Source organism: Monopterus albus, unplaced genomic scaffold (assembly GCF_001952655.1).
Source record: "Monopterus albus unplaced genomic scaffold, M_albus_1.0 scaffold318.1, whole genome shotgun sequence".
Classification (NCBI taxonomy): Eukaryota; Metazoa; Chordata; class Actinopteri; order Synbranchiformes; family Synbranchidae; genus Monopterus; species Monopterus albus.
This window is the reverse complement of record NW_018128198.1, coordinates 672,324-690,162: the sequence shown is the minus strand read 5'-3', so window position 1 is coordinate 690,162 and position 17,839 is coordinate 672,324. Positions and strand designations below refer to the sequence as shown.

General features: G+C 39.6%; 1 protein-coding gene across 1 annotated transcript in view; it reads right to left on the bottom strand.

Annotated features, from left to right (window-relative positions):
- Window positions 1–17,389, bottom strand: part of neb (nebulin) — a 69,689-nt gene extending 52,300 nt beyond the window's left edge. The window contains 41 exon segments of the mRNA XM_020623997.1: window positions 80–184; window positions 274–480; window positions 630–941; window positions 1,049–1,156; window positions 1,255–1,359; window positions 1,456–1,668; window positions 1,818–2,129; window positions 2,221–2,328; window positions 2,406–2,516; window positions 2,620–2,826; window positions 2,973–3,284; window positions 3,368–3,475; window positions 3,633–3,737; window positions 3,845–4,051; window positions 4,177–4,488; window positions 4,595–4,702; window positions 4,779–4,883; window positions 4,999–5,205; window positions 5,339–5,650; window positions 5,797–5,904; window positions 6,110–6,214; window positions 6,360–6,458; window positions 6,604–6,711; window positions 6,860–7,057; window positions 7,338–7,451; window positions 7,581–7,688; window positions 7,801–7,905; window positions 8,939–9,037; window positions 9,151–9,255; window positions 9,366–9,473; window positions 9,572–9,673; window positions 9,798–9,914; window positions 10,392–10,499; window positions 10,592–10,696; window positions 11,670–11,774; window positions 12,515–12,619; window positions 12,776–12,880; window positions 12,978–13,082; window positions 13,244–13,351; window positions 13,606–13,713; window positions 17,306–17,389. Coding sequence (XP_020479653.1) covers window positions 80–184; window positions 274–480; window positions 630–941; window positions 1,049–1,156; window positions 1,255–1,359; window positions 1,456–1,668; window positions 1,818–2,129; window positions 2,221–2,328; window positions 2,406–2,516; window positions 2,620–2,826; window positions 2,973–3,284; window positions 3,368–3,475; window positions 3,633–3,737; window positions 3,845–4,051; window positions 4,177–4,488; window positions 4,595–4,702; window positions 4,779–4,883; window positions 4,999–5,205; window positions 5,339–5,650; window positions 5,797–5,904; window positions 6,110–6,214; window positions 6,360–6,458; window positions 6,604–6,711; window positions 6,860–7,057; window positions 7,338–7,451; window positions 7,581–7,688; window positions 7,801–7,905; window positions 8,939–9,037; window positions 9,151–9,255; window positions 9,366–9,473; window positions 9,572–9,673; window positions 9,798–9,914; window positions 10,392–10,499; window positions 10,592–10,696; window positions 11,670–11,774; window positions 12,515–12,619; window positions 12,776–12,880; window positions 12,978–13,082; window positions 13,244–13,351; window positions 13,606–13,713; window positions 17,306–17,389 — 5,973 coding nt within the window.
- Between the last annotated feature and the right edge of the window lie 450 nt (window positions 17,390–17,839).

Below are 17,839 nucleotides of genomic sequence, written 5' to 3'. Positions count from 1 at the left end.
CGGATAAGCGGAGGAAAATGGATGGATGGATGTATGGCATCTTACTACAACTCTTGAACAATCTAGAAAATCGCTGTACCTCACTGTAGTTTTTCCTGTTTCCTCTGGCTAGAACAATGTCCATTGCATCAGGCATGATATGGGTCAAAGTCTTGTCATCCTCCCAGGCTTTGATGTAAGATTTCTAAAAAACAAAATGCAGCTGGTTTAATTTTATAAACAAATAACAGAAGAGATATTTATGTTAATTTCATGTCAAGTCCTATCTAGTACCTTATCCATAATCTGGTTGTTCACAGTGGCCAGTGCCAGATCCATGGAATGCATATCCTTGGTGAATTTGAAGTTGCTAGGATGTTGACGGTATTGTTTCTCGCTGAAGATCTGACCAGCTGTTTTTGCTTTCTCAACATCCAGCGATCCGATAGGAATCCATCCTATTCCTTTCATGAAGCTTTCATACTCACTCTTGTACTGATTCTGATGGAGAACATCAACAGAAACAGTATTCCTTCACATTGCAGCACTGTAACCGTAACATTAATGTACACCTTTGAATTTAGCTATATCTATATCTATAATCTATAAATGAACAATCTTAAAATGATTAAGTCACATTCTCTACATACATCACTGGCAATGAAGTGCATGTTACGAGCCAGCTGCAGGTTCATGGCATCAGGCAGCACAGTGTAGTGGGGATTAAACTGCCTGTATCCAATCATAGTTTGAGCAGCAGAGGTCTTCTTGGCTTGGACCACACTCATCATGTCCACAGGAGAGTGATACTTCAGTTTGGACTCGTGGTAGTCCTTCTTGTAGTTCCTGTCACTCTGCATTCTGGCTACTTGCATGTAGTGAACCAGCAAAGGATCATCCTGGAAGCTGCGGAAGCCAACATGGTGGCCTCTGGCCTTTTCATATGCCAGCTTGTACTTATACTGTGACAGCAAACACACACCTTGTCATACACAGACTGTGCTGTTTTATAATATGAATTTTAGCAGATGCATTTCATACATGAAGTATTTTTTATTTTACAACTTACATTACTGGCAATAGTGGTACCAGCCTTGGCAGCCACAATTGGGATGGCATCTGCTTTTAGGTTGTAGCCCTTATTTGCCATCTCCACAACACCAGATTTGTAAAGTTTCTGTAAAAGATATGAGTAAAATTTCACAAAGAATTATGTACAAACACAAACTGATCATTATTAACCATGTACAATTAACTCCTCAGTGATCCTCTTACATTACTCATTGTGAGAGCATTAGCCTTGGCCAGGAGAATCTCAGGAGAATCTGGCATGATGTGGACTTTCAGTTTGTCTGTCTCCCAAGCTGCCGTGTATGCTTTCTGTAAGCAAAGACATCACAAAAACAAATGAATGATGATGATGGCTATGAACAAGATTAAGACTTTTCTAGCCCCTAATTTAGAATACAGTTAAACAGCCTGCATATCCATAATCTGGTTGTTCACCGTGGCCAGTGCCAGATCCATGGAATGCATATCCTTGGTGAATTTGAAGTTGCTAGGATGTTGACGGTATTGTTTCTCGCTGAAGATCTGACCAGCTGTTTTTGCTTTCTCAACATCCAGCGATCCGATAGGAATCCATCCTATTCCTTTCATGAAGCTTTCATACTCACTCTTGTACTGATTCTGATGGAGAACATCAACAGAAACAGTATTCCTTCACATTGCAGCACTGTAACCGTAACATTAATGTACACCTTTGAATTTAGCTATATCTATATCTATAATCTATAAATGAACAATCTTAAAATGATTAAGTCACATTCTCTACATACATCACTGGCAATGAAGTGCATGTTACGAGCCAGCTGCAGGTTCATGGCATCAGGCAGCACAGTGTAGTGGGGATTAAACTGCCTGTATCCAATCATAGTTTGAGCAGCAGAGGTCTTCTTGGCTTGGACCACACTCATCATGTCCACAGGAGAGTGATACTTCAGTTTGGACTCGTGGTAGTCCTTCTTGTAGTTCCTGTCACTCTGGATTCTGGCTACTTGCATGTAGTGAACCAGCAAAGGATCATCCTGGAGGCTGCGGAAGCCAACATGGTGGCCTCTGGCCTTCTCATAAGCCAGTTTGTACTTGTACTGCAACAATAATTAAACACTTGTTTACCAGGTATGATGGGGTGTTGTAGTTAACATCTTGATTTGGTACAGGAATTTGTCTCCAACTTACATTACTGGCAATGGTAGTACCAGCCTTGGCAGCCACAATGGGTATGGCATCTGCTTTGAGGTTGTAGCCTTTATTGGCCATCTCCACAAGACCAGATTTGTAAAGTTTCTGTGAAACATATACATTTATTTGAAATACTTAAACAAAAATAAGTAAAATAATTATATATACATTTTGTAATGTACAGTAATGGTACTCATTGTGAGAGCATTAGCCTTGGCCAGGAGAATCTCAGGAGAATCTGGCATGATGTGGACTTTCAGTTTGTCTGCCTCCCATGCTGCAGTGTATGCTTTCTATAAATGAAGACACCATATAAACAAATACATTATTAAGCTAATGAACAAATTTATTATTTAAATGTTGTGACCTTGCATTATATTTCTAAATATGCTTCACCTTGTCCATGATCTGGTTGTTGGCAGTAGATAGAGCTATGTCCATGGAGTCCATCAGCTTACTGAACTTGAAGTTGGATGGATGAGTGCGGTAATTATTGTCACTCAGAATCTGACCACCAACTTTAGCAGTCTCAACTGCAAGTGAGCCAATAGGCATCCATCCAATACCTTTGATGTAGTTATTCCATTCAGATTTGTAGTCCAGCTAAAAAAGATATTTAAGACCTCATAAATCAAGAAATCATACTACAATTAATAATTGTTATCTGCTTTTATAAATGGATACAATTACAGTATAACAGTATATACAATTACAGTAACCTAGCAGATATGTTAACATTTCAAACTCACATCACTTGAACGGGCACTCGCATTGCGAGCCAACACTAGGTTCATGGCATCAGGGAGAAGAACGTAACTGTGCTGGATCTGTCTATATCCAGTCATAGTCTGAGCAGCAGAGGCCTTCTTGGCTTGGACCACACTCATCATGTCCACTGGGGTGTGATACTTCAGTTTGGACTGGTGGTAGTCCTTCTTGTAGTTCCTGTCACTCTGGATTTTTGCTACATGCATGTAGTGAACCAACAGAGGATCATCCTGGAGGCTGCGGAAGCCAACATGGTGGCCTCTGGCCTTCTCAAACTCTTTCTTGTATTGGACCTAAAACAAAAAGAAAAAGATATAAGTTACATGCAGATAATGATGAACATATTCTGTGTTGAATAGATTTATAATGTACATACATTGCTGGCAATATGTCTGCCGTGCTTGGCATGCACGATAGGAATAGCATCAGGCTTCATGTCATATCCCTTTGCAATATCTTCCAGCCACTGGTGCTTGTAGTGACTCTGTGAATAAACAACAAAGTGTTATGACAATGTTCTGTACACAGATGATACTGATATACTCTTCACATTTTAAGCAAGTCATACTCCTTTGACTTGCATATTTGGCTGATAATACCATGTCTTACTTTGAGTTTTAATAAGTATATTGTGCTCTAACCTCACTAAGGGTCTGGGCATTGAATTTAGCCTGGAGCAACTGAGGGATGTCGGGGGGCAGATGATAGGAGTGCATGAACTCCTCACCAGAAGCTCTGTATGTAGCCTAGAGGAAAGAAAAGGAACAAGTAATATTTATGAAGTACTTGTAGGGGAGGCTTTCCTCTGCTGTGCATTAATATGTCAACATATTATAAGAGAAGGCATTCTTACTTTGTCCAGCAGCTTTGTGTTGGCCAGAGCAAGAGCTGTGTTCATGGCATCGGCCTTGCTTGTAAATTTAAAAGTACTGGGATGCTGGCGGTAGCCTCTTTCATCCAGGGCAGCTTTAGCAGCTTTGGCCTTCTCAACATCCAGAGAACCAATAGGGAGCCATCCTGACCCTTTATAGTAATTGGTGTAGTCTGACTTGTAGAGATTCTGTGGGCATACAGAGAAGAGCTTATGCTCACCACAGTGAACATTGCTTTGCTTCTGTGTACAGTATGCAATCCATTTACTGATTATACTAGCCAAGGTAGCATGTGGGAAAAGTAAAACCATACATCACTCTGAATCTCCATCATGCTGCGACACCGCTGCAGGTGCAGATTGTCAGGCAGAAGCAAGAAGCTGTGAGGAATATTCTTGTATCCAATCATAGTCTGAGCAGCAGAGGCCTTCTTGGCTTGGACCACACTCATCATGTCCACTGGGGAGTGATACTTCAGTTTGGCCTGGTGGTAGTCCTGCTTGTAGTTCCTGTCACTCTGCATTCTGGCTACTTGCATGTAGTGAACCAACAGAGGATCGTCCTGGAGGCTGCGGAAGCCAACATGATGGCCTTTGGCCTTCTCGTAAGCCAGTTTGTACTTGTACTGTATTAAAGAAAAATGTTAGGTATGATGGATAACACTATAAAATGCTGTATTATTTGAAAAGATTTATTAATATTAACAATATATCAGAATAATCACAACTTACCATACTGGCAATGTCTCTTGAAGTTCTTGCAGCAACAACAGGAATAGCATCTTCCTTCACATGATGTCCTTTGAGAATATCTTGACGATGAGCATAGGTGTAGTAATTCTATTTAAAAAGATTGAGTGTTATTGTTACAAAACTTGTAAATTAATTTTCTATATAAATGTATGCTGCAACTAACCTGGCTGATGTTGGCAGCATTGTATCTGGCTTGCATCAGTTCAGGGGTATCAGGAGGGAGATGGTAAGTGTGCTTGAATTTCTCTCCACTGGCCTTGTACTCTTTCTGCATAATTACAATGAGACTGGTTTACATCTATTATGAAAAGGAATTTATAGACTAGAATAATAAGATTTATATTAGAGCAAATTAAGAAGTCATTATGGTTTCTCATCCTCACCACATTCATAATCTTGGCATTGGCCTTGGCCAGCTCCATGCTCATGGAGTCAGGGATACTGGTGAATTTAAAGGTGTCAGGATGCTGGCGGTACGTTTTCTCATCTAGAGCTGCAGCTGCTGCCTTGGCTTTTTCCACATCCAGGGAACCAATGGGAACCCAGCCAATTCCCTTAATGCATGTGTCATAATCCATTTTATAATTGCGCTGGAAAATAAAAGTGACACCAAAAAAGATATGCAATAATTCATTAGACCTAATACCATCTTTTAGCCAAGATATAAATTATTTATATGAATTATGTCACAAATTTCAGGCAAAAAGGACAATTTCAGCTTACGTCACTGGAATTGTAGTTCATATTGCGAGCAAGTTCCAAACCCACAGCATCAGGCAGAAGACGGTAATCATGGAGGTACTGCCTATAGCCAATGTAGGTCTGCACTGCTGAGGCATGTTTGGCGTGAGCCACACTCAACATGTCCACTGGGGAGTGGAACTTCACTTTGGCCTGGTGGTAGTCCTTCTTATAGTTCCTGTCACTCTGAATCCTAGCGACATGCATGTAGTGAACCAGCAGAGGATCGTCCTGGAGGCTGCGGAAACCAACATGATGGCCTTTGTCCTTCTCATAAGCTTTTTTATACTGTACCTAAAGGTTAAAGAACAAAACACATCTCTAGTTATTTACAGTGGCATGATATAATACAGCAACAAGAACAGAAACCTGGTACAGGGCAAGTCAAGATGGAGTTTGAACATGACTGAGAAGTTGGATCAGTCTTTCAGAAAACGTACATTACTGGCAGCATGTCTGGCAGCTTTAGCAGCGACGATAGGGATGGCATCAGCCTTCAAGTCATAACCTTTAGCAATGTCGTCCTCCCAGGCAAGCTTATAGTAGTTCTGAAATGACAGATTACACATATAAACAACAAGCAAAAGATATGAACACTGAATACATTCAGCAGTACAGATATATACATATGCATTTTTGTACCTACAGTATACGTTAGCATGCTATATGCAGCTGCATAAATGTGTAATGTATATAACATAACATTTAGGAGCAAATGCATTTAAATGATTTCTCAGTATCTGTATGCATCACCTTGCTGAAGTTGTAGGCATTGCACTTGGCCTGAAGGAGCTCGGGGGTATCAGGAGGCAAAGAGTACTTGTGATGAATCTCCTCAAGACCACGCTTGTAGAACCGCTGTAAGGAAAGAAGGCAGTACAGGCAAAAGCCACATGTGCTGGACTTACATAAAAATAAGAACCAAAATCACTCATCTTAAAATTGACCTTAGCAAAATGTGCAGATTTCTCTGCAGAACAGTGAGAAGTGGCGGTAGACTTACATCACTCCTCTGAAGCTGGTTTACTCTGGCCTGCAGCATGATGGGGTGGTCATCAATAGATGTAAAGGGGATTGTGTCGGGGTGTTGTCTGTATTTTTTCTGTAAGAAACAAATACATTATTACATTATGTGACTTATCCTACCAACCATCAAATACTGTATGTATGTTCAATGTCAGGAGGGCATTTGTACAGAGGGGAAACGTGTGTACAGGAAGACTGAAGCAATACTATTACATAATTACCTCATCGAGGATCTCGCCAGCTCTCTTAGCCTTTTCCACCTCCATGGAACCAAAGGGGAACCATGGGGTACCCTTACAGTAGGTGTTGTAGTCAGACTTGTAGTCAATCTGTGATGGAGAAAAGCAAACAAAAAATGTCAAATGGTGTCACTGATTACACAATAAATCTTACAAAGATATGCAGATTTCATACTATGATTAAAGCCACAACACAAACTGTCAGTAATAAGACCTTGCACAGTATGTCTATGCTTACGTCGCTCTGGATGATGTTGGCTCTCTTAGCCTGATTCAGCTGCACACTGTCATAGGGAAGGAAGTATTTGTTACCGATGCTCCTATACCCAATCATGCTCGAAACCTCCTGGGACTTCTTGGCCGAGGTGACCGACACCATATCCAGTGGTGTATGGTACTTGGTCTTTGTCTTTTCATAGTCCTTTTTATATTCACGCTGTGGAGACATCAGTCAGTAAGTAGTATGAGTAAGACAAACAGGCTACAAAGTGCTTCACAATAAAATCATTAAACAATAATGATAGTAACAAAGTTACATTTACAAAACAAATAAAATCAATACAAACAGCAAAATCAATTTTACAAAGTGGCAAATATCAGTTTAAAGAAAGTGAGAAAATACAAAAAAGCTTTACTGTAAGATGCTTTTAGATTCAATAAGAAACTGGTGAAGAATGTGTTAAGTTATTTATCTCAACAGCAAACTGATGGCTTACATCACTCTGGATTTTAGCCACGTGAACGGAGTGCATGATCTTGGGATCGTCATTAATGCTGAGGGCTCCAACCATTTGACCCTTGTTCATCTCATATTCCTTTTTATATTTAACCTACAATGAAGAGCAAAAGGTGGTTGATTAATGGCTTTGTTAAAAAGCACTGACTGCTAAAATGAACTGAAAAACAAATCAAGAAAGAAATGTATGCAATCCATAAGGCTGATACTGTAGCTTACTTACATCACTGGCAATGTTTGTGTGAGCACGGGCGGCGAGGATCGGGATGGCATCACCTGTCATCTCATACTCTTTTGCTTTAATTTGCTCCCAATCATACTTATAACAGTTCTGCAAGGGGAAAATCACAACATTTGGAAAATGAAAAACATATGACAGCAATTCAGTTTCAGTGATTGTTAGATATGAAGGGTAGAGTAATTTACACAGAACAGATACTTACATCACTGAGGTTAAAAGCGTTAACTCTGGACTGCATGAAGAAGGGATAGTCTGGGGGCAGAGTGCACTTGAACTTTGTTTCCTCATACTTTGCCTTGTAGTTCATCTGGAACACGAACAAAGTGGTAAAATTATATTTTATTCAAAACTCCTGATTTCTTTCACGGTTCATGTAGAATTGCTCACCGTGCAATTGCAGTCATTTCAAAACACAAAAGTAAAGTGTTATTTGATTTTCTGTCACTGGAGGGCAGCAGTGTACTAGCGGGACCCTGAGACAGAACGACTGCCCCTTCCTCTACCTCCTCAGCCCCTCTCTGATCACAGGGTTTATTCTGGGTGAACTGAATGCTCATTGCTATTTATACTACAGAGGAATGGCTCTCCAGTTTCCATGGTGCCTACAGAAAGACAGCTGGGCTACGTGGATGATTGGGCACATTTTCAGGTGATCTGCATATCTGGGAGAATCTGATCTAGTGCTGATGATTGTAGCAATGTATCAATAAATAGACGATAGGAAAATAATAACTCTCACAACACTTAGAGTTTACAGTTTTTAGGATTTATTTGAAATTCAAATTATATCACTATTGTACAAGATTTGATTATTACCATTTAAAGCTTTGCATAATGTCGCTCCTGTGTACATCATTGAATTGATCAGAACTGTATCAGCTGGACAACGGCAGGTGCCAAGTTTTAACTTAAGTACAACAGGTGCTAGAGCTTTATCTAAGGTTGCACTTAGGCTTTGGAACAGATCGATATCCCTATTATGATTTGTCAATGTACTATTGTCTCTGAATTTAAGAGACTAAAACATACAGAGCACTGATTATGGCATAAAATTACTGCTGTGTCATTTTGTCATGTAGTGTTATTTGTGGGTATTTTATATTGTTTATTTATTCATAGGGATGTTTTATGCTAACCTTTATTCTGTTGTATTGTATATTTGATTGCCTTTTTTGTAAGGTGCCCTACAAATAAAATGTATTATTATTGTTGTTAATATTATATAATTATGCAGTGTTAATCTGGTTTGTGTAAGATAATATGTGCAATTTATACCTCAGTGCATTCTGTATCAGTGCTAAGAGGAGATGGTTCATACATGGTTCATACATGGTACATACGTCACTTAGCTGATGGGCGTTGATGGCAGCTTGAACCTGAACTGGCGAATCCACCACCTGAGTAAATTTCACTGTGTCTGGATGTTGCCGGTAAATTTTCTGCAAACCGTAAGAGAGAAAAGTTACGTCACAAGCATACAAGTATACTACAAGAACAGTAAAGTGAATCTGTTTTACTGGAAAGAATGATGTTATTAGCTAAGGCCACTCACATCACTACACTCTTGAAGCTTCTTGGTAGCTTCATATTCAGCCGTAATTGTTTGAGGGAAGAAGCAACTTGTTTTCATGTCGTCATAATCAGCTTTATAATTTTTCTGCAAAATATAAATATGCAAGTTGTGGGGAAAATATTATGAAGAATAGAATATCTTTTCACACCAGTAATTTCATTTGGAAATGGAAAGAAAAAGCCACAGTGACTTACATCGCTCTTCATTTCCTCAACTTTCTGGCAGTGCAGCGTATAGAGATCTTCATAGCTACCAATGTAGTGGCCCTTCACCTCATTGTCATACTTATTCTTGTAATTTGTCTAGAAAGACAAATAAAAACATTCATATTAAAAACACTAACCCAATAATATAACTGTTTCTGATTAAAAAAGGATTTTGTCTCCTAGTTTGCACTTACATCATTGAACTGTTTAAGTACTGAGTCCATCTGAAACTTGGGCGTCTCACAGTAGTTGATGCTGGAACCCCTGGTTTGCTCATATTCAGCCTTATATACTTTCTGCAAAAAAAGATTTAAAAATAATTTTCAAATTCATACAAGTAACATCTCTGTCTACACAGGAAACAGACACTGAAGGTACGACTGAACAGTTCTTTCTGCACAGGGTTCTGCAGACACACACATCACTGAGGATGGAGCCAGCGTATCTGAGCTGTCTGAGGAGAGGATTCTCTGTAGCAGGGAGGGTGTTGTATTCAGCCTCTGACTTTGTATCCTCATATGCCTTCTTGTATTGGACCTACAGACAGAAACATGGAGATTAGGGTGAGTAAGAAGAGAACAATGTGCGTTGATCAGGTGTATTCAGAGAGTTGATACACTGACTCATATAATGCTAGACTGGTACACTCAGTTCTAATGGAGCAACACGTGTGCCTTTACAGTTTCCTAAAATTAGGCATGTTTGCATTGTGTCAACATGTGGGTGGGCTATGAGGTATGCAGTAGCTGAAAAGCCTCTTCAAATACTTTGATATGTTGTTACTGGGAACCAGTGAAACTACACAGTGACAATGAACCAAATGTAGATCTCCCAGTCATGCCGTGCCTGTGTGGGCACAACATGGAGTGACCCTGCGTCAGAGAGGACTCATTGTGTTGACTCATACTCTGCTCTGAGACATGGGTCAACTCCCTGTCGTGTCTTCCATATGAGCGTGTACCTAAAAAAAAATAATACTCCAAACCCTTTGTGTGTGTGTTTGTGTGGACTTGCCTCACTAGCAGCAATACCAGCTTTCTTGTGTGTGTCGTACACAGGTGTTTCTGTTTGCATGAAATAAATTTGGTCTTTTGTATCCTCATATTCTTGCATGTATTTTTTCTGAAAAGAAAAGGGGTAAACTGTTAGATACAGAGAAATGACAAAATAATACCATACTAAACATCATGTCCTTTTTGTAAAAGCAAGCTCACTTTGCTGAGGTTGTCCATCGCCATCCTGGCAACGGCCACATCAAAGTACGGCGTCTCACACCATTGACCCTTCACAGTTTTGTTGTAGTCTTCCTTGTACTTTAGCTGTGGGAATTACCATCAGAAAAGATATTTTTAAAAAAGGAAAGAAGACAAAGCAATGCATAAAGGATAGCAGGATAATGCTATTGTATAGATACATGTATGTGTTTGACAAAACATTTTGGGAATGACAAGAATCTTTCTAAACCTATTGTTAGCCTCTCCCTTTGAGCTTAGTGTGGTCAATAATATCAGACAGCAGGTGGCCAGTTATCCCTAGCATGAGGCTGCTTGGTCTCTGAGGGCACTGTTTCCATGTAGGCCTGCTGTGCAAGTTGGAGCCACTAAAATGTCATTTTCCCAAGAAGCATTGAGGTTTACCACTATGGCCCCATTTGGCATAATGATGACTCACCATGAACCTAATCAATCCCCAGTATGAAGCAGATAATGTACAACAATGGACTGCTCCTAATTCCACCATTTCCAAATGTACTGTGGGGGAACACAAAACCTCAAACTACAAATATACCAAAGTGTGTTGCCACACCCACTGCAAACTGTCCATGGTGCACCTCACTGTGATCTGGACTCTTGGTAATAGAACACAGGGGCCTGGGAGTGTATGAAAACACTGTAAGCACTATTATTATTATTATTATTATTATGCCTTGTGCTGAATATTGATTTCAGTAAGCATTACTTAGGTTTAATTGCCCAACTGAACTTGAAATAAGATGAAGAAAAGGTGTAAATTCATCACTTTGTCTACTTCTATTCTTTATATTCTTTTATTACATTTGATTTCGCTTGCTGTTTTTAAGTGCCTTTAGACTTTGTGTATGATTTATCTACCTTATATTTCACCTTGCATTGCGTGGCATTCATTGTGGACAGCAAAGTAAGAATTTCATTGTACAGGGAAACACATCTCCTCACTATGCACATGACAAACACAGTCTTGAGTCTCTGTCTTCTTGTTTATTTGACATTTATACAGTGTGTTTGAGAGCCAGTTTGAAATTGTTTTGCTTACATCACTGTACTGTTGGCCCACTTTTTTGGCCAGCTCCACTTCAGGAGGATCAGCCAAGGAGGTATACTTGGCCTTACGCTCATTGTGACCCTTCTTGTACTGAACCTGCAGGAGCACACAGAGTTAAAACAGTACGTCAGGCTCAGCGCAAACAAACGGGCCCTGAAAAAGAGAACACCTGCTCTACAAGTGACTGATGCTGAATCGTCCAGCAAAGTCAATATAAGCCATGAACATCTGGTGAATTTTAAAAACCACACACAGTCATGACTCTCTATTAAATAATCCAGGAAAGTTGCCAAGTGGCTTGAAGCCAAAGTTAATCACATTTTTAACGAATTAACCATGTGTTAGATATTCAACATTGTTTTATATTAGAACCCAGTAAGAAACAGCACAAAATAACAGGTACAGGAAAAATCTCTTGGGGTAAAAAAAAAACCCTTTACTGTATCTGATGCCATTTACTTTTATAATATTGATATAGTATATTTCTTAGAAAACTAATTTAGATAACTTAACCAAGGGAAAATGTCTGTGTTCAGCTAGTGCCCAGTATCCTTACATTCCAACATTGTAGCTGTTCTCAGTGATTTGCACTGAGAACACTGATTATTATGGCCAAGTGCAATGTGCCACAGTATAAACTATATGAACAATGTCTTAGTTTCTACTGAATTAGTGGCCAACCTGGAGTTGCTAAGAGTTATTTACCAGAACAAAAGCATGTCCCAATCCAGTCTTCTTTCACCTTTCAAACACTCAACTATCCAAAATCTGAGATTTTAGACAACATGAACTTTCATGCAGTTGAGAACTGGGTGTTGATATTAAAATCAGCTTACATCACTGAGAGCCTCCTGAGCCTTGGCCACTCTTTGCAGTTCAGGGCTGTCAATGTAAGGGCAGAACATGACCTTCTCTTCATCCCAGTCCTCGGTGTAACGTTTCTGAACAAGCCAGAAAGTCATGATTTAATCCAAGCATGTCAAATATTTAAACAGATACTCACTATGGTTAATCCAACAATAGGATACTATTTAATATCAGCAAAAATTCTCTGTGTGGTGAGAAAACTCAATGCCTGAATACCATCATGGGCTTACTTTGCTGAAGTTAGCAGCATTCTTCACAGCCTGAACCAGCTCAGGAGAATCAGGAGGCAGATGGTAGCGGTCTTTAGTCTCATCCCACTGCTGTCTGTACAGAACCTACAAGGGAAAAGCAACAACACTGGTGTTAAACAGTCAGAAACAAACACTCTAATCCTTTTAAAACCTTTGTTTATTGTTCATTTAGGTAACTCACCTTGCTGACCAATTCAGATACATGCTTGGCATGGGTGATGTCTCTAGCCTCACCATCATACATGCTTGTTGTCCGAGCCTTGTTTCCCTCCATGCGGTATTTAACCTGATGACGATGCATATTTATTTTAATCTTTACCTGTTTTTTTTATACATCTATTCCTGATGATAGAACTGTTCAGTTAAGTCATTTTGAACCAGAAAGCTTCCAACCCTCATTCTTAAATATAATTTGGGGGACAGTATCACCACAATCTTCAGCAGTACCTCGCTAAGCTGGTCCTGGGCCCTCCTGATGCGATTCAGTTCAGGGGTATCAACAGTGATGGCAGGGGGTGTGCCTCTGGACACGTCATAAGCATGCCGGTACTTGTTCTGTAGAGCGATCATTGAAATGAGCACAATAGTCATAATCCACTGCAACCACTAACAATATCATATATGGAGTAGAAGTAAAGCTTAAATGCAGTAAATCACAAATATATTTATGTTGGTAAATGCAGTAAATCACAAATATATTTACTGTATGTTGATGTTTTAAAGGCATTTTTAAATACATTTCAACAAGCAGAAAAACTAGGTACTAACTAAGTACTAATCTTGACTCAAAAGCTAAACTTGTTTCTTACGTGGCTGAACTGATCCAGCATCTTATGGCTGTGGGCCAGATAAGGAGTCATGAACTTTGAGGTATCCACCTTGACCTTCTTCCTGACTTTCCTGGTGGGCAAGTCAGACTGAAGGAGGACAGAAGGAAACACAGTTAACTAGCCAACTAACAAAGGGCCTAGGTTCCTTGATGACAGGACATATATTAGCCAGGAAGGTACTATACATCCACAGCTACAACAGAGCTACAACAAGCCTATCATCACAGACACACAGATGTAAAAATGATTATCTAAAAGATAACTGGAATGTAAATTTCTTGGTAATATAATGGTCTGACGTTGTCACGGTGAAGAGAAAATTCTGCTAATGTCAGTCTGCACTACACCCATTACTCTTATTACTCACCTTCGATAACCAAAGTCCTTCAAGTCAAGACTTAAGGAGATATAAAGCACTATTTTATTCTACATGAGATTCGTTGAGTTAGATAGCATTATTATGTACTAAGACAATGCTGGATGAAGGGTGACTGAAGGGCCGAACAAAACAAGACAAGCAAAAGGGAAAAGAGCTACGCCTACAGTAGCTGCAAGTGCATTGTGCTGCATGCAATGTCAGGCTCAGCAACATGTATAAATGAAGGTGACAAATTTCATTTTAATTGGGCGGCAAAGCCACAGACAACCAACTTACAAACAAAATGTATTGCCCAAAAAGCAGCCAACAGTAAACTGCTGAAAATGACATTAATGCCCATGCAGTTCTATCTGACTCCTAACTGTTTCTGACCTTTAAAGCTCTAACATACAGTAGAGTATACGCCTCCCATAACCAAAGACACTAGGCCTTCAGTGAAATAACCAGACATGCAGACAGGGAGATGCACCACTGTCAAGACAAGCAAGGGATATCCTGCACTGTTTGAACTGTTGCCTCTTGGGAGGAGGTGCTTTACCTGTAGGTACTGAGTCTTGTGCTCAGTCACAGTCCCCGATGTAATCTGCTCAACATATTACAAATATAGGACATACTCTGGAGTTTCAAAACTGCCAGAAAATGTTACGGGAGAAACAGCACAGTAATTTGATTCGATTGAGGGTGATTTTTCCACAGCTCTGGTGCTTTTAATTCCTGCCATTGACACTTCCAGTATAACAAGTAGGAAATCACACTACACTGCATCACATTAGTAGCTATTAGTCCATCTGCTGCATGAATACAGAGAGCATTGTCCTCAGAGATCTGTCTAAACCTGTAATCAAGGGATTCCTTCTCCATTCAAAAAGTAAAGATAAAACTCTCAGGTGGTTATTCTGTAAATGTTTATTTAAGCCTGTATTCTACAGAAGAGAAGCAATAATATCCTGTGTGATATGTGAACCTGACCGCTGTCCATCGTTGATCCTCTGACCAAGTCTATAAACACCAGGCGTTCACATGACAATAATTCTATTCTTATTTGTTTTTCATAGCCCATAGATCATGTCATCGCCACGTCTGCTCACACAGGTCCCATGAGTTTACAGGACTGGTTTGCTCAAATTACAAACACATATTTTCTAACTTACCTCTCTTAATACCTAGCCATGTCTTACTTTAATACATGTGTCTCTAAGTTCTCTGCCTTCACTCCAGTACAGTGGTGCTCACAACACAGAGGACTAGCATCCAAACATTCAACAGTGACTTGACTTTAAATAATCTTTAGAACAAAAGCTGTAAACATTTTTCTTAGGAGGTACTTCTGAAGAAATATTCCTACAAAATGACTGTTGATAGTTGTTTCTGTGGAATTATCTGCAGTAAAAGTTGCACTTCTGGTTAGATGCTAAACTGTATTTCGTTGCCTTGTACTTGTACATGGGTAATGACAATAAAGTTGAATCTAATCTAATCTAAAAGTTAAGCTGTTTCTGGACAGAGACATCACTGCTTAAGTATTTTAACTGTGCTCTTCAGCACTGTGAGCGCCAAGTGCAATCCTAGTCACCTATACTGTATTTGAGTGGAAGGAGACATTTCAGAGCTAACTAACCCAAAATCTGGGCATTTAACAAAACGTTTCTGCACCTTAAGTAAAAGAGAAAACATATATATATGTTTTCCTAATTTGGGGGAAAAAAACCATCCATTTAAAGGGAAGTTGGATGGTTAATAAAGTTTCACTATTCCAGTCAAACACCTCAAGCTACAGTAACTGACAATATCCCTACACTTAGCATAATGTTCCATGAATAGCATGTCTACTTGCAGTCTGAATTACACTTGCCTCTACCCAGGAAGTATCACAGGGAAACATTTAAAGGCACACTTGGGATAGATAGTTTTGGAAGCTAACCACTAATCCTAATCCATCAGATAGCAGGAGCAGCCAGAGCTGAGAGAAAGAACATCTCAATCACTTTGATTAACATTTGTAAGAAGCTTCACTATGTGAATCTATCAGACAGGAGAGAATCAGAGGTGTAGATGGAACACTAAACCACCACATCGCACATCCTCACACAGCAATGCAAAGACAACCTCTCTCTACCCCCAATCGATCACTTTTTCCATGCATCGACCTCTCAAGCAAATTTCTAGACCTGTGACGCTAACAGCTCAGTGTGATTTAGAACACAGCGGCTCGTCTCACTAGGCCCTCTCTCTCTTGCTTTCTCTATCTTTACTTCTCTCTCTACTCCATCTCTCTGCCAAGGGGCCAGAGATGTCCACTTCTAAATTTGTCTGAATGCCTTCTACACTCCACCCTTTAATGACATGACCAGAGGAATTAAGCACATTATTAAGGTAAGATGAAGAAAGAGGTCTTTCTATATTCTAATATTGTCTGTTTTTAGCTCTATGCATATTTTCATATATGATGTGAACAGCACTATGCTTCTCCCCATTCTGTAGATTAAATAAGAAGCTGGCTTACTATTTACTGAAAACAATGCAACTTTTCTCCACAGTGTAGATGAAAGTGCTAGTGAAATCAGAGTGTATTGATTCTGTGGGTATTCATCCGCCCCACCTCCCAAACGATTTACATCTTTGCAGTAAAGATGGTAAATCCATTTGAAACACCTGATATGTTATATGAGAGGTAAATGACAACTGATGTGCAGCCAAAAACAATCATTCAGACTCCCCTATAAGATATCAGCAATACTAAGTATGAATACAAGGCTAGTTTTAATCCGATTTCACCAGGAAATATGGGATTAAATTCTTAGCCTTCTGTTTTCACTCTTCCATTGGACACTGACATGGAAACCTTCAACATTATAATTCATACACAGAATGAACATAAATGACATGATTGGTGTAAACAGTGATGAAGAATTTCAACAGGTTTGAGACAAAAGACAAAAAGTGGCACAGAGTGGGGGGGGGGGGGGTACAAGAAAATTAGCCAGTAAAATATTCTGCTTTAACTTTGAAATAGTAACAATTTATAGTTGGTCATTAGGATCAGTCCAGGACTCAAAACCCATCAGAAGGTGTCTGTCTGAAACAGTATCCAGCAGCAGATATGGATAACTGGGTCCATAAACTGCTGACTGGAGGGGGTATCGTCACTGCTTTTCTGTAACTATTCATAGGGTCTGCCACCGGACCTGCAGTCCTGCAGGCTACTGAATCACACAATCTCAAATTTCAGTGATATTTAGGCTGGAAACAACAAAATGTTATGATTAACATATGTAAACTCCTGAGAAGACATCCACTTACCTCCTCCTCAATCTCCTCGCCTTCCTCCTCATCTCCTTCCTCATAATACTCATACTCCACATATTCCTCCACAGTTGTTGTCATTTTGGGATGGTTTTAGAGGCTCTACCAAGAACACAGATGACATTTTAAGGCATTATATAACATCTGAATTTCCAAGGTTTGCCCTCATGAGGTGAAAAGCATATCTAATGTGGAAGCATGCAACTAACAGGGTAACAAAGTTAAATAGCAAAATAAACAAAATCTGAATTTCATGCACTATTAAGGGCTTAGACAAGAGACCAAAGGACAACTGCACCAGAGATATTTTAGGACCCTGCCAGCCATCCTCCATACACCTCAAGAGGAAAAAAAAACATGCTAGAAAACCACATTCAGCAGATGTGCATGGCATACCAGCAAAAGATTCCCGCAGTATTTCCTGACAGTAAGGAATCCTCACTTGCCATCCACTGGGGTCTCAAACGTATAGTCCCACTTTGTGATTTGCCCCAATCCTAAACAAAGTAATAAAATGTATGAAACACCTTG